Below are 15,095 nucleotides of genomic sequence, written 5' to 3'. Positions count from 1 at the left end.
TCAACAAGCGTTTCTAAACAGGCCTATAAAATGTGTACTGTACTAACTCCCTAGGAACATCTTGCATTTTTAAAAGAAATTGTTCTTTTCAAGCCTAAAGAAAACAGACAGCTATTGATAGCAGCAAAGCTTCCAGATGCATCTTCTATTATATATGGTAATAATCCTGCCTCACTCATAGATTGGGGGGGGGGGAAACTTCCTCTCCTTGTAACTCCTAGTGTGTTCACACTGTAACTGCTTATAAATTATTAACTTTTAAAATTATCATTCCAAAGACCCCACACTCTTCCCTGAGTGCACTTTTTAATCTCTGCCACAAAAATCGGTTCACAGTATACTTGCATGTCTTGTGATGGTTGTCAATACTAGAACCCTCCATTTGTAGCATAAAAGCCTTAATTTGCAATGTTAACACTTTGCTAAATATGACAATTGCTTCAACCAAGTTGTCAGATGGAATTATCTAATGTACTTTAGCATATGAGAATGTAGTGTAACTATTTAAGCCTTTCAGATAACCTCCTCCTTGCCAGTTCCAAAATTAAATACTGAAACTGCCCAGAGAAAATAAAACAAATTTTATATTTTACAGGTGTTTAGTTATGCAGAAAGAATGGAAGGTAGAGCTAAATGCTATCAAATGAAGAAAGTTGCATCTCTCTCTCCCCCCTCCCCCGCATTTAGAAACTGCCCATCTAATTCACACAGATTCAAAGTCATGTCCGACCCATCACAACCCCATGGACAACATTCCTCCAGGCCTTCTTGTCCTTTACCATCTTCTGGAGTTCCTTTAAGCTCACACCTACTGCTTTGGTGACTGCATCCAGCCACCTCATTCTCTGTCGTCCTGTTCTTCTTTTGCCTTCAATCGTTCCCAGCATTAGGCTCTTCTCCAGTGAGTCCTTCCTTCTCATTAGGTGGCCAAAATATTTGAGTTTCATCTTCAGGATCTGGCCTTCTAAAGAGCAGTCAGGGTTGATCTCCTCTAGAACTGACCAGTTTGATCGCCTTGCAGTCCAAGGGACTCGCAGGAGTCTTCTCCAGCACCATCGTTCAAAGAACTAAATTCTTTGGCGTTCAGCCTTTCTTATGGTCCAACTTTCACAGCCATACATTGCAACTGGGAAAACCATAGCTTTGACTATACACACTTTTGTTGGTAGGGTGATGTCTCCGCTTTTTAGTACGCTGTCTAGATTTGTCTTGCATAGCTCAATGAAGATATAGGTTATGCCGTGCAGGGCCACCCAAGAAGAACAGGTCTTATCAGAAAGCTCTGACAAAATGTGATCCACGGAGAAAGAGGAAAATGGCAACCCACTTCAGTATCTTTGCCATGAAAACCCCATGGACAGTACCAAAACACAAATAAAGTATTTAAAATTCAGAATTAAAAGGCGGGGTGGTGGTCTTCAAGGGATTAACCAGCCCCATGGTTGCATGCAGCTCTGGGGGCCCTAAGCTACCTAGTTGGTAAACTGGTCTTTTCTGGAAGGGCAGGACAGTGGGGGCCTGTTTCAACCCTTGAGGGAGAATGTTCCAAATGATTGGGGCAATGGCAGAGAAGCCTCTCTTCCTGGACTCTGTCAGCTGAAATTGTATAATTGATGGGGTCCACAGGATGTCTGACCAGCTGAGATGGGCCAATGCAATAGAGTGAAGTAGGCTCTGCAGGTAACCTGGCCCTTTGCACACAGAGTTTCAAAGCTCATAACGAAACCTTGAATTGGACCCAGAAGCAAACCAGCACCCAATGCAGCTCAAGCAAATATATTGACAAGATGCCAGACTCAGGGAGGCTGGGCTAGAGAGACTCATTATATCCTTTTTGCAAAAGGATCTGAGGCTCAAGATTGTCACCTTTAGAGAATTCGAATTGTGAAGTTATTTCAACTTCTATCCTTCATTCAAGAACACAACCTGGTGTGTATACACTACTTTCCCCTCCAATTTCCCCCCACTACCCTGTGAGACAGCTTGGGCTGAGAAAGGTAATGTCTGCCCAGAGTCACCAAGGAGCTTCTTGACATAATTTCAAGCATATTCTTTTTAAAAAGCAGCAATGTCTTAGATTTCTCATTTACTTAGATTACACCCCTTTCTTTGGTCGATTGAGTGCGTCTCTAAATTCATTTCTGAATTTAACCACTCACAAATGCATAGCCTCACTTTTTCACTGCTACTTTCCCTAATTTCTGGTTGCCAAGGATTGGTTGAACTGATAATCAATGAAAGCACTTCTGAGAGGAATGAATCTCTCTCCCCCCCCCTCATTTGTTTTCTTGAGTCCAAAGGGGCGGGGACAATGCAAGACCTTCCTAACCTGGTCATGAGCGAAGAACCAATCGAATAGAATCATAGATGAATTAAAAAAACGATTCCACGGGGGGGGGGGGTGGAGGGAGAGAAGAGAAAAGTAAGCCGAGTACTCATTGGTCAGCATGACCAGTTCTAGGCAAGCTCTGATTGGATACTGAAGAAACCTTCCCTAGTCAGATTTTTCTTAATTGGAGAAGAGGGTGGTACAATTATCAGACTATTTGTCGGGATTGGCTAGTGGCCTTTCCGTCTCTGACCCGGTATTGGCTGAGTAGCGGAGATGAGCACGTTCTCTCCCCCCCCCCCACCTACTCACGTCTTTTTCTCGGGGCAACGTACCTTGATGATCGTAGCTAGCGCGTGAGCCGAGGAAGGGTCGCTGCTGTCACTATGAATATCCGGAATGCGCGGGTTCGAGTCTGGGGCTGGCAGAAGGGGGGGTGGGGAGGCGTGTGGGGGTGGGGTGTTGTTCAGGAGGTGCTCTGGGGCGAAAGCGGGAAAAGGCGTCAGCCTTTTTCTTTGAGGTAAAGGCTACGTAGAGAAGGCTATTGTTTAATCCTTCCCCCTCCCTAGTTAATGAAGATTAAAGAGTGGGAGCTCTTTTGTTTCTCTTAATGGTCGCTGCGCATTTCTTGCTGAAGGGACTTCAGCCGGTCAGTTCCAGATTGTTGTGGGATATTAATTGAACATTTTAAAGTCGGTTCTTCTGCTTGGTAGGCCTACCCAGATTCTGCGTTGGTGGTGACCAACAATCTGGTCTCAGGGAAGGAGCCTAAAATGAGCCCCGCAGGAGGAGGTGATAGCTGTGAGGATCAGTGTGGTGGAAACTTGTTAGGAGCAGTATATCTTCATGATTTAGGACTTGCCTGCAACTCATGTGTGTTATCTGGCGCCTGGATATCTCCTGACCCAAATTAGATGCTGGATAAAATAGGCAGTGTTTGGTATATAGCATGCACATTTCTTTTTATTATTATTATTTGGCTGTTAACAGTTGGTAGCTAGTGACAGCCATTATTAAAGTCAGTTTGATCCAAAAAGATGATTTTAATCAATGGGCAAGTTTCTGTTCCTAAAGTCAGCACTGTGTTGTGCTTAAAAAAACAAGGCCTGAAATAGACAGACACACCTTGCTGAATGGCCCACTTTTTGGCACTGTCCTACGTTGCCTTTGATTGCAGAAAATCCAGTCATTTATTTCACCATGAGCAGGCTCCTCTTGTGGGAATGAATTGCTGCCTCTTTTTTTTCCTGTCTCAATTTTTATTCCTTTTTTCACTATCAGCCCGAGGACCTGATGAACATGCAACATTGCAATCTCCTTTGCTTGCCAGAGAATTATCAGATGAAATACTATTTTTATCACGGACTCTCGTGGCCACAGGTGATTCCTTTTACATTTATATCCCTACTCATTTGTGAAGAATATTGAAAGCTAAGGTTTGAGCCTGATCTCAAAGGGGTCTGGTGCAAGTTTCTTCTACACCGTATTTTCCTTCGTCTTGTCTTTTTTGATTTGGCATTGGGAACTGATACAGTACAGATAGTCCTTGACTTACAACAGATTGTTTAGTGACCAAAGTTACAATGGCACTGAAAAAAGTGATTTATGATTGTTTTTCACACTTAATGACCATTGTAGCATCCCCATGATCATATGATCAAAATTCCTATACGTGGCAATTCACTCAAATTTATGATTGTTGCAGTATCTTGGGGTCATGTGATCACTTGCAATCTTCTGACCAGCAAAGTCAATGGGGGAACCAGATTCACTTAACAACTGCAGTGATTCGCTTAAGAACTGCAGCAAAAATGTTGTAAAATGGGGCAAAATTCACTTACTGTATTTTTCGGAGTATAAGACACACCTGAGTATAAGATGCACCAAGGTTTTGAAGAGGCAATTTTTTTAAAAAAGTAGGTAGGTAGATAGAGGGAGAGAGAGGGAGAGAAAGAAAGAGAAATACAGTAGGTAGGTAGGTAGAGCGAGTAGTTAGGTAGGTAGATAAAGGGATAGAGAGAGAGAGAAATAGAGAGAGAGAGAGAGAGAGAGAGAAATACAGTAGGGAGGGAGGGAGAGTGAGTGTGTAGGGATGTAGGTAGAGGGATAGACAGAGAAATAGAAAGAGAGAAATATAGTAGAAAGGGAGAGAGAATAAGAGTAAGTAGGTAGGTAGGTAGGTAGGTAGAGGGATACAGTAGATAGGTAGGGAGAGAGAGAGAGTAGGGAGGGAGGGAGAGGGAGAGAGAGAAATGCAGAAGGTTGGGAGAGAGAGAGTAGGTAGGTAGGTAGGTAGAGGGATATATATATATATAGAGAAAAAGTGTGTGTAGGTAGGTAGGTAAGTAGAGGGATAGAGAGAAAGAAAGAGAGAAATGTAGTAGGTAGGTAGGGAGAGAGTGTGTAGGTAGGTAGGTAGATGTTTCCAGGTTTATTTATCCATGTGCTGGAGAAGGAAATCACTGACAAATCTTAAGACTTTGTTTCTGCTGGCACAGCTCTTGATCAATGTAATTTTCATCAGTTAAAGAGCTTTCCAAAAGGAAAAAAAAAAAGGTTTTGCACTCTGCAAACCTCTGAAAAACGGCCTGTTTTTCGCGAAAACAGGCCCGTTTTTTGTCAAAAAAATTGCATGCATAGCCTTATGGAGGCTTATAGAGTGCTGCTGGGGGGGGGGGCAAAAAACGGCCCATTTGCTTCTCATTTCTGCCCTCCTCAGCTCCCAGGAGCTCTCTGAAAGCCTCATAAGGCTATGCACAGCCAATTTGGTGAAGGGGCGGGGCTTCAGGAGGCAAAAATGCTATATTCGATGTATAAGACACACCCTGATTTTCAGCCTCTTTTTTGAGGAAAAAAGGTGTGTCTTATACTCCGAAAAATACGGTAACTGTTTCACTTAGCAACATAAATTTTGAGGACTACCTGTAGCAAGGTGATGCCTCTTCAGAAAACCAGTCTGATCCGGGCTTTCCAAGTATATATGTGTCCTCCCTCAGCCTCAATCTGCCATGTCTGTTCCAATTTTCAGATGGCCATTGTTTTCAGTAAGCTGTGTAGCATATTTTATTGATAGTAATACTTCATTCTGAATCCTTAGAATTCCTCTTGGCTCTTTGATCATAAACACAATTACTTCGTATTTTAACCTTGGAAATTGTTCTTTTGTTTAGCTAGCTGTACCTTTAGTGATATGGGAACAGTTGACAGAAAGGAATTTCAAGTGAACTAATTTTATGAAAGACTACAAATGTAATAATATATATGCATAAAATATATTATTATTTAGCAAGTATATCAATACAATACAATAGCAGAGTTGGAAGGGACCTTGAAGGTCTTCTAGTCCAACCCCCTGCCTAGGCAGGAAACCCTATACCGTTTCAGACAAATGTCTATCCAACATCTTCTTAAAGACTTCCAGTGTTGGGGCATTCACAACTTCTGGAGGCAAGTTGTTCCACTGATTAGTTGTTCTAACTGTCAGGAAATTTCTCCTCAGTTCTAAGTTACTTCTCTCCTTGATCATTTTCCACCCATTGCTTCTTGTTCTACCCTCAAGTGCCTTGGAGAATACTCCCTCTTCTTTGTGGCAACCCCTGAGATATTGGAATACTGCTATCATGTCTCCCCTAGTCCTTCTTTTCATTAAACTAGACATACCCAGTTCCTGCAACCGTTCTTCATATGTTTTAGTCTCCAGTCCCCTAATCATCTTTGTTGCTCTTCTCTGCCCTCTTTCTAGAGTCTCCACATCTTTTCTACATCGTGGGGACCAAAACTGAATGCAAGATTCCAAGTGTGGCCTTATCAAGGCATTATAAAGTGGTATTAACACTTCACGTGATCTTGATTTTATCCCTCTGTTTATGTAGCTTAGAACTGTGTTGGCTTTTTTGGCACACTGCTGGCTCATATTTAAATGGTTGTCCACTAGGACTCCAAGATCCCTCTCACAGTTACTACTATTGAGCAAGGTACCAACTATACTGTACCTGTGCATTTCGTTTTTCTTGCCTAAATGTAGAACCTTACTCTTTTCACCATTGAATTTCATTTTATTAGATAGTGCCCAATGTTCAAGTTTGTCAAGATCCTTTTGTATCTTTAGCCTATCTTCTGGAATGTTGGCTATTTCTGCCAGCTTGGTGTCATCTGCAAATTTGATGAGTTCTCCATTTATTTCCTCATCCAAATCATTGATGAAGATGTTGAAGAGTACTGGGCCTAAAACAGAGCCTTGGGGTACTCCACTGCATACTTCCCTCCACGTAGATGCAGTTCCATTGAGGACTACACGTTGAGCGTGGTTGGTCAGCCAGTTACGAATCCATCTGGTGGTGATGCTGTCTAACCCACATTCTTCTACTTTGTCTAGTAGTAGGTTATGGTCTACCTTATCAAATGCCTTACTTAGTCTGGCATGATCTGTTTTTGATAAATCCATGTTGGCTTTTGGCTATTACTTTGTTTACTTCTAGGTAAACAAATTCTAATTCGTTGCTTGATTATCTTTTCCAGAATCTTTCCTTGTATTGAGATCAGGCTGATAGGTCTATAGTTTCCTGGATCTATTTTTTTTTCCTTTTTTGAAGATGGGAACCACATCAGCTCTTTTCCAGTCCTCTGGCAGTTCCCCGGTGCTCCAGGATCTTTGAAAGATATAGTTCAGTGGTTCAGAGATCTTGTCTGCCAGTTCCTTCAGAACCCTGGAGTGTAATCTGTCCGGTCCTGGTGATTTGAACTCATCTAGGGTAGACAGATGCTCACTTACCATTTTCTTCCCTATTTCAATTTGTGTTCCTAATCTGATTTTTGTGGTGCTGTTTTTGATAGGTTGGACTGTTTTATCCCTTTGTGTAAAGACAGATGCAAACAATGAGTTAAATAGTTCTGCTTTCTCCCTGTTGCTATCAGGTTAACTAGTAGTCTAAAAAAGTCAAATTTTAAGCTGACTAGTTTGACTTCTCTAGGAAAAAGCAGTAATTTGGATGAATCCCTTTGGTTTCTGCATTCTTTTCCAAGGCCTTGTGTGTCTAATCTCCTCATTCCTCTCTCCAGCTCTCCTACATTGCTGAAGATGAGAATGGCAAGATTGTGGGCTATGTGCTAGCTAAAATGTGAGTATGTGCCCTGATTGGATGATTTTAATGAGTGCGCACTACAGATAAACATGTTTGCAATCTTTTATGCTGCAGCAGGTTTCAAGCTATGATTTTATCATACATTGTGTATATTTGTGTTTGTATATTTAAATTCTAAAGCTGCATAACCTCATTTTCTTCTTACTGATGATTAGTCATGAGCTTGAAGATAGAATGGATTTTAAGAATGAATGAGATATTGCAGGATTGCAAGGGTAGATTACAGGAAGATCACAAAACAGTTACATTTGTGGGTTTTTTAAACAATCCCCAGGTATTCTACGACACTCATTACAGTTTACTAGATCTTTGTTGATTAATAAGGAGAGCTGAAGATTTAGAGAATAATTTATAGAGTTTATAGAAAATGGAGTGAGATGTGAAATGAAAATGTATTTGACTGTATTCTAGGAGGCACTGATAAGTTGTTAAATGTTGAATATACTTGCTAGGAATAAAGGGGAAATGTTTTTTTACTATCTTTTTGAAGATTTTTTTCCCCTTCTACATTTGAAAATATTTTTTCTTTTTTTGTATTAGGTTTTTATATTATTTGGGCTTGGTTGTTTTCCAGCAGCTGTTTCTTTACCAGGCTAGATAGTATCAGTGTGTAGGATTGTGGGAACAATACAAGCAAATGCAATTTCTAGCTTTTTGTTGCATTTTGTGGATTGTTTTTGTTTTTTAAATAATACAATCAGTAGATTAAGTGTATGGGAGTATTTGGCTTCTTTGTTTAGAGATATTTCAATCTTTCTTTCAACTTTAATCATAAAGATTTGGATTGACATGCTGGATCTTCTATTATTATATTGACAAAGGACTGGAAGAAGCTACAGGGAACTATATCCTCATTTCACAAGCGAATTGTCATAGGATATAATTAAAAGTATAACTTTGGTATAATTTAGGAGATGAAAGAATCAAAGAAGCTGCTCTTAGTTGTTAAAAAAAATCCTAAGAGCTCCCTTTTAGATGAAATAGCTGAAATCTTATAATTGCTCTTGTAATGTGAAGCTCCCGAGGCAGAAAAAAGTACAGAGTAAGGTCCCAGCTTCTAATTTAAACACAGCTTTGTTTTACCTAGATGCTCTTGAATCAGGCATCTAGGAATTGCTGTTAGCTTCATCTGAACCTGTGCTTTGATAAACCATGTGTGTGTTTGACTCTTTCTATGTGTGCTTTGAGCTGAAAGATACAGATGAGTACAAAAAGAGGACAATTCAGGCGATGAATTGTGTTCCTTCAAGATACAGTATGAGGTTTGATTCATGGAGGATAAGATTTTCAAGGCTTACTAGTGAACCTGGCTGTATAAGACCCCTAGCATCAAAGGCAGGATATATTTCAGTATCATTTGCTGGAGACCACAAATGGAAGGGTGCTGGTGGCCTCATAGCCTGCTTGAGAGATTCCTATTGACGGTGGTTTGGCCACAGTGGAAACAGAATGCTGAAATAAATGAGTCTTCGATATTGCTGCTTTTATGTTCTGAGGGGCCTGTCTCTCAGCAGCCATATGGGGGGTTATTTGATTTTTGGTTTCATATACAATCTAAAGCAGCCTTGCCAAATTGGAGTTTTTCAGTTGTGTAGTGCTACACTTTCCATCATAATGAGGGAGGTTACTGTTTTATAAATAAAAAGACTACCGGATTGGGAAATACATGTTTTAAAAAGATACATATAGTTATGTCTGCAATTTGTTTGTGGTTGAAACTGAGCTAATTTTTACTACTATTTCTAGGGAGGAAGACCCCGATGATGTCCCCCATGGACACATCACATCTCTGGTAATGTTTCTTTGCCTCCCCCCACTCCCCTCTGCGTTTTAACCCTAAAACAGGTCAGGTATTTAAATTAAATAGAAAGCATTGCATTGTCCTGTTACGATCAAACTCAAATTGGGAGGTGGATCCTTCAAAAGAAATTATGAAAAGTTGCAGAGATAGTCCTGAGAGCTGGTACTTGAGGCTTGACTCACTGTTGAGTAATGACTGAGGGTCATTTTTCTTTGCAATTCTGAGAGTACCATTGCACAGAAAGAAGTTGTTTAATTGCTGATAATCAAGTTAGTACCCATTTGGACCACTTTGGTAAATAATGTGTCTTGGCAACGTTTCGGCGAGGTCCCACTCGCCATCTTCAGGTTGGTGTTTTCGGCTTCGTGTTTGTGCGAGTAAAGCGTGGTCAGAGCTGCCTTCTCTCTATAAATCTTGGTGGGGGAGACGGCAGCTCCGACCACGCTTTACTCGCACAAACACGAAGCCGAAAACACCAACCTGAAGATGGCGAGTGGGACCTCGCCGAAACATTGCCAAGACAATCTCAAACTTACATGGGAAAAGACCCGAATACAACAAGACTAGCATACCTACACCCGTGAAAATCTAAAATTAAATAATAATATTCATTGCTGTCCCTCTTTGATAGGCAGTCAAGCGGTCCCATCGTCGCTTAGGGCTGGCTCAAAAGCTGATGGACCAGGCTTCCCGAGCCATGATTGAGAACTTCAGTGCTAAGTATGTCTCACTGCATGTTCGCAAAAGGTGAGTTTTCCCGTCCCATGTCAGATTTGCAGTATCCTTCTTTAAAAAGGCAAGCCTAAACTTACCATTGTTACCATATAATTGTAAGCTTGGTTATGTTAAGAAAGGTAGGCCTTCCATTTTTCATCACCTCTCCCAACACCTGAAGATTGTAGAATGAATGATTCACACAAAATCCACATATTCTGTTCATTTGCACATTGTCAAATTGGATAATGTGAGAAAAGGCTATCTACACAAATTCAGTATTTATGGAGAGACATGTCTGGACAAACCAATGTGCATAACTTTGTAAGTAACATTGTCTGCAGTCTCTCATCCATGGTCTTCAGGGGACAGCTGTCTTTTACCACTGGAGGCTGTGCGGATCTGGATGGGGAGGAACAGGCTCAAGCTCAATCCCTCCAAGACTGAGTGGCTGCGGTTTCCGTCATCCTGATTTGTACACCTTGTTCCATCTTTGGTGATAGGGGGAGAAATTTTAGCCCCCTCAGAGAAGGCTTGCAATCTGGGAGTCCTCCTGGATACGCGGCTTAGTTTAGAAGAACACCTGACGGCCGTGACCAGGGGGGCCTTTTACCAGGTTTGCCTGGTACATCAGTTGCGCCCCTTCCTGGATCGGGATGCTTTGTGCACAGTCACTCATGCCCTCGTCCTTTCTCACCTGGACTACTGCAATGCTCTCTACATGGGGCTGCCCTTGAAGAGCACCCGGAGGCTTCAGCTGGTCCAGAATGCGGTCGCGCGGGTTGTCATGGGGGTACCTAGGTGCTCCCATGTTACACCCCTTTTAGGCGGCCTGCACTGGTTGCCGGTTGGTTTCCGGGTGCGATTCAAGGTATTAATTATGACCTTTAAAGCGCTCCATGGCTTAGGCCCAGGGTGCCTGCGAGACCACCTACTGCCACCAGTAGCCTCCCACCGTTCAGTACGATCCCACAGAGTTGGCCTTCTCAGGGTGCCGTCGGCCAGACAGTGTCGGCTGGTGACCCCCAGGGGGAGAGCCTTCTCTGGGAGTGCCTTCCCTCTGGAATGAGCTGCCCCCGGAGCTTTGCATAATCCCTGACCTCCGGTCCTTCCGACGCGCCCTAAAAAGTTGGCTTTTCCAGCAAGCCGGCCTGGCCTGTTAGTTTTAACTCATTTTTTAAATGTATTGTTCTATAAATTCGATTTGTTTTTTTTTGGATATATATTTAATTTCTTTTTAACTTTCGGGATGTGTGTTTTTTAATGTTGTACGCTGCCCTGAGTCCTTTGGGAGAAGGGCGGCATATAAATCCAATAAAAACAAACAAAACAAACAAAAACTGTGTTGTTTTCAACTCAGTGCAGTTTCTATTATCAGTGAGAATTTGAATTACATGGGTTCAGTACTTATTCTTGGCATGCTCTGATCGGCTTCACAATGAATTTCCAATTGTGGCTCTTGATACCTAAGTTGGATATAAATGTAATGGCCACCAAAAGGTTGATATGCATTGAAAGAGCTCTGTTCTCCTTAGGTGTGGCTGTAAAAGAGGAAAAAGAGTTGGGAATTGGTGGACAGACATGTGGAAAATTTTGCCTCTATTACATAAGTAAAACTCTGCTGGATTATGCCAGGACCCATCCAGTCCAGCATTTTGGGTTACACACTGTATGCAGGTGAAGCTGGGAAGCTTAATAGCAGGGATAGGAAGGCACTAGTTAGCTTCTAAGCAGCTTACATTTAAGGTATGTTTCCTATGATTGAGGAAATAGTAAGCTTCATGACTAGTAGCTATTGGACCAATTCTGTGTAAATGCTAGTTCTCTTTTAAAACCATCTCCATTTTCACTGTTGTCTCATCTGAGCAGCAATTTCCAATTTTAATAACAGCAGTAAAAAGAAATAATGGATAGGACCCATTTTATGGGTCTTGCATGTCCTTGCCTTTAGTTTCTGTGGATGATTTCAGGTTCATGATGGTCCCAATCCAAAAACTGGGATCAGTACAATTTTGTCATTTCTCTTGATTTACATAACTTGCATTTTCTCTCTTCCATCTTTCAGTAACCGAGCTGCATTACACCTCTATTCCAACACGCTCAATTTTCAGTGAGTACCACAAGGATGGAAGGGGGCATGATGAAAGAGTTGTTTGATGTTATCACATTGTTGGAAATTAATCTTTTGATCTTTTAACTGGATTGCAAAAGACACTTGAGTGGCTCTGAAGGGGTGAGAGTCCCTCAGACTAACTACTTTACAGGCTTGTGAGCTCCTTGTTGCTTTCCCTGGAATGAATGAGGGTACGTTGGAGTACATGGGATGGGAATTACAAGAGATGTAATCCAGTACATATTCAGATAGGAGATATTCTGTGTTTTTAACATGGTTGTTCCAATGCAAAGGTCTTGCCTAGCTGAATATTTTATTTGGGCAATATGCTAGCAACTGATCTCCTGTATGTATGTCTCAGTACACAGCTTTGTTTGTTTTGTACTACTTTACTAACTAGAATTGTATGGATTAAGGTACCTGGATTTCTAAAACCTAGGGTTTTTTTTAGTACTAAGAAAATGTTACACAAACAAGGAGCAACTTTTAAAATCAGCATCATCCTAAAACCTGCCAGATATTTTTTCTCACTGCCTGAAAATACTTGCCTTCTGAACATCTGTAAATCTTCTCAGATTATTGTCTAATAATTTTTGTTTTGAATATTCCAAACATATAATTGCTTTCTCTCGGTAATACTTAAAACAATCCTGTAGTCTAGCCCAGAATGTTCTATTACTAGAAGCAGTTCTTGTAAGAATATCACATTGTATTTAAGTACATGGGTATAAACCTGTGGCTTTGCAGCTTATATTTTTCTGTATTCTGTTGTTCCGGCTGTGAGCAGAGTAGAGGAGATTGTGAAGACTTGCTTTTATTTTTTCAAAAGAGGAAACATGCTTGTTCTTTCCCACAGGATCAGTGAAGTGGAGCCTAAATACTATGCTGATGGGGAGGATGCATATGCTATGAAGCGTGATTTAACACAGATGGCAGATGAGGTGAGCAGAGATTCTGTTGGTGGAAACATGCTGGAGAACGTGACCTTGTTATCTTAAGTCTGAAACTGCCGTTGCCAGCTACTGTGGCCCTACCACACAGTTCAGAATCACCACTTGTGCAGAAACGGATGGGTAGCCAGCCTGCCTGCCTCCTGGCAGGAACAAAAGCTTCATTAAAAAATCAAAACAAATGCTTAACTACATTTGCCGTTATGACAGCCCAAATACAGGTAATCCTCAACTTACAACAGTTTGTTTAGTAACCGTTCAAAGTTACGACACTGAAAAAAGTGACTTATGACTGTTTTTCAGTTACGACCTTTGCAGCATCCCCATAATCATGGGATCAAAATTCAGATGCTTGGCAAGTGGTTCATGTTTATGACTGTTACTGTGTCCCATGGTCACGTGATCACCTTTTGCAACCTTCTGACAAGCAAAGTCAATGGGGAAGCCAGATTCACTTAACAAGCGGGTTACTAACTTATCATGTGCAGTGATTCACTTAATAACTGAGGCAATAATTAATATATTCTGGAAATGCCTTGTTGGTTTATAAAAATGGATAAAGACACTCTTGAATTGATTTTGATTCCTGTTGACTAAAGGGAAAAAAATTGTGCAGGTTGTTTGCTAATAATAGTACAGGTGATCCTTGACTTATGACCACAATTGAGTCCAAAATTTATGTTGTTAAACAAGACAGTTGCTAAATGAGTTTTGCCCCATTTTATGACTTTTTTGCCAGAGTTGTTAAGTGAATCACTACAGTTATTAAGTTTGTAACACTGACACAGTTGTTAAGTAAATCTGGCTTCCTCATTCACTTTGCTTGTCAGAAAGTTACAAAAGGTGATCACATCATGCCAGGACCCTGCAACTGTCATAAATCAGTTGTCAAGCGTCTGAATTTTGATCACATGACCATGGGGATGCTGCAGCGGTTGTGTGAAAACAGTCATAAGTCATTTTTTTCAGTGCCATTGTAACTTTGAACGATCACTAAACAAATAGCTATAAGTCGAGAACTACTTTTTTAGTGGATTTTTTTTTCAACTTTGCTGTATAGCTTAGAAAGCCTTGGGATTTCTTAAACATACTTCTTAATACCAGGCAAAGTTAGTCTTGACTTTGAACCTAAAAGAACAAAGAGACATGTGGCACCTTGAAGGCTAACAAAATTATTGTGGCATAAACATTTGTGGTCTACAGTACCTTAATTAAACAAGCAGAATCATACACAGAGTTTCATCTTAGTTTTTGAGGGGTGGGTGGGTGGAATCCTGTTTCTTTTGCCTTCCTTAATTTGGCTACGGCCAAACAATTGACTTCAGACCAGCACATCTGCGCATTCATCATCAAATTCTTTGGAATCCTTTTACCATACTTTTCTGTGAAAAGACCGGCTATAGAATTGTGAACAGGGAGAAATAACATTGAAATCAGTCCCCATGGCTGCTTAGGTTTTGGCATTCTGTTTATCCCGAAGTATACCATAACAGGATTACCCTTGGAGGCAACATGAGATTAACAATGTGGATGTATTTTGTGTTGCTGATTCCATGTGTCTAACAACTGTATAATCATACCTCTCTAATGCCATCCTTGGATAGAATACTCAAAACAAGCCTCTCTTCCTCACAGCTGCGGAGGCAGGTGGAATTGAAAGAGAAGGGAAAGCATTCTGTGCTGGGCTCCATTGAGAACAAGGGAAGTGATCACAAGACTAACCATGTGAGTGACTGTTGCCGGGATGACAGATGCCCAGGGACCCTTGTGGGCACCGGACCTGGAGCTGAAGACAGTGGAGACAGCAAGGACGTCAGTGAGGTCAGTGAGGCTACAGAGAGCACAGATGTCAAGGACAGCTCAGAAGCCTCCGACTCTGCCTCCTAGCAAGGTCTTTGGCTGCGCTCTTCACTTTCCAGCGATTGGACTTGTGTTGTCCTTGGCCAGGGGTTGGACCGCTACAGATGGATTGGAAATAAAACTTTTGGAACTAGGTGTCTGTGTTGTGTCTTGTGGAGAAGAAGTTGCCTTGAAAGCTGTGGGTGTG

The 15,095-nt window shown here is 41.4% G+C and overlaps 1 protein-coding gene across 2 annotated transcripts; it reads left to right on the top strand.

Annotated features, from left to right (window-relative positions):
• Nucleotides 1-2,572: 2,572 nt before the first annotated feature.
• NAA10 (N-alpha-acetyltransferase 10, NatA catalytic subunit) lies at nucleotides 2,573-15,043 on the top strand. 2 transcript variants are annotated; one of them, XM_081945611.1, is made up of 8 exons: nucleotides 2,573-2,736; nucleotides 3,611-3,709; nucleotides 7,388-7,446; nucleotides 9,217-9,262; nucleotides 9,903-10,018; nucleotides 12,051-12,095; nucleotides 12,955-13,039; nucleotides 14,684-15,043. In XM_081945611.1, the coding sequence occupies exons 1-8, from the start codon at nucleotides 2,716-2,718 to the stop codon at nucleotides 14,933-14,935; spliced, it is 723 nt and encodes a 240-aa protein (XP_081801737.1). In that variant the 5' UTR covers nucleotides 2,573-2,715; the 3' UTR covers nucleotides 14,936-15,043. The 2 variants fall into 2 exon arrangements, with proteins under 2 accessions (XP_081801737.1, XP_081801738.1); XM_081945612.1 differs by having other exon boundaries at nucleotides 2,653-2,685.
• Nucleotides 15,044-15,095: the final 52 nt, after the last annotated feature.

This window comes from Natrix helvetica, assembly GCF_964273705.1.
Source record: "Natrix helvetica genome assembly, chromosome: 1".
In the NCBI taxonomy this organism is placed as follows: Eukaryota; Metazoa; Chordata; class Lepidosauria; order Squamata; family Natricidae; genus Natrix; species Natrix helvetica.
The sequence above is the reverse complement of the archived record's forward strand: the minus strand, read 5'-3'. Positions and strand labels throughout refer to the sequence as shown.

What these genes read in the sequence shown, in the direction of transcription:
- NAA10 (XM_081945611.1), top strand. Translation starts at nt 2,716, where the DNA reads ATGAATATCCGGAATGCGCGG. An exon ending in TGAATATCCGGAATGCGCGG is followed by an intron (nt 2,737 to 3,610) that starts GTTCGAGTCTGG and finishes TTTCACTATCAG; the next exon opens with CCCGAGGACCTGATGAACAT. An exon ending in TCCAACACGCTCAATTTTCA is followed by an intron (nt 12,096 to 12,954) that starts GTGAGTACCACA and finishes TCTTTCCCACAG; the next exon opens with GATCAGTGAAGTGGAGCCTA.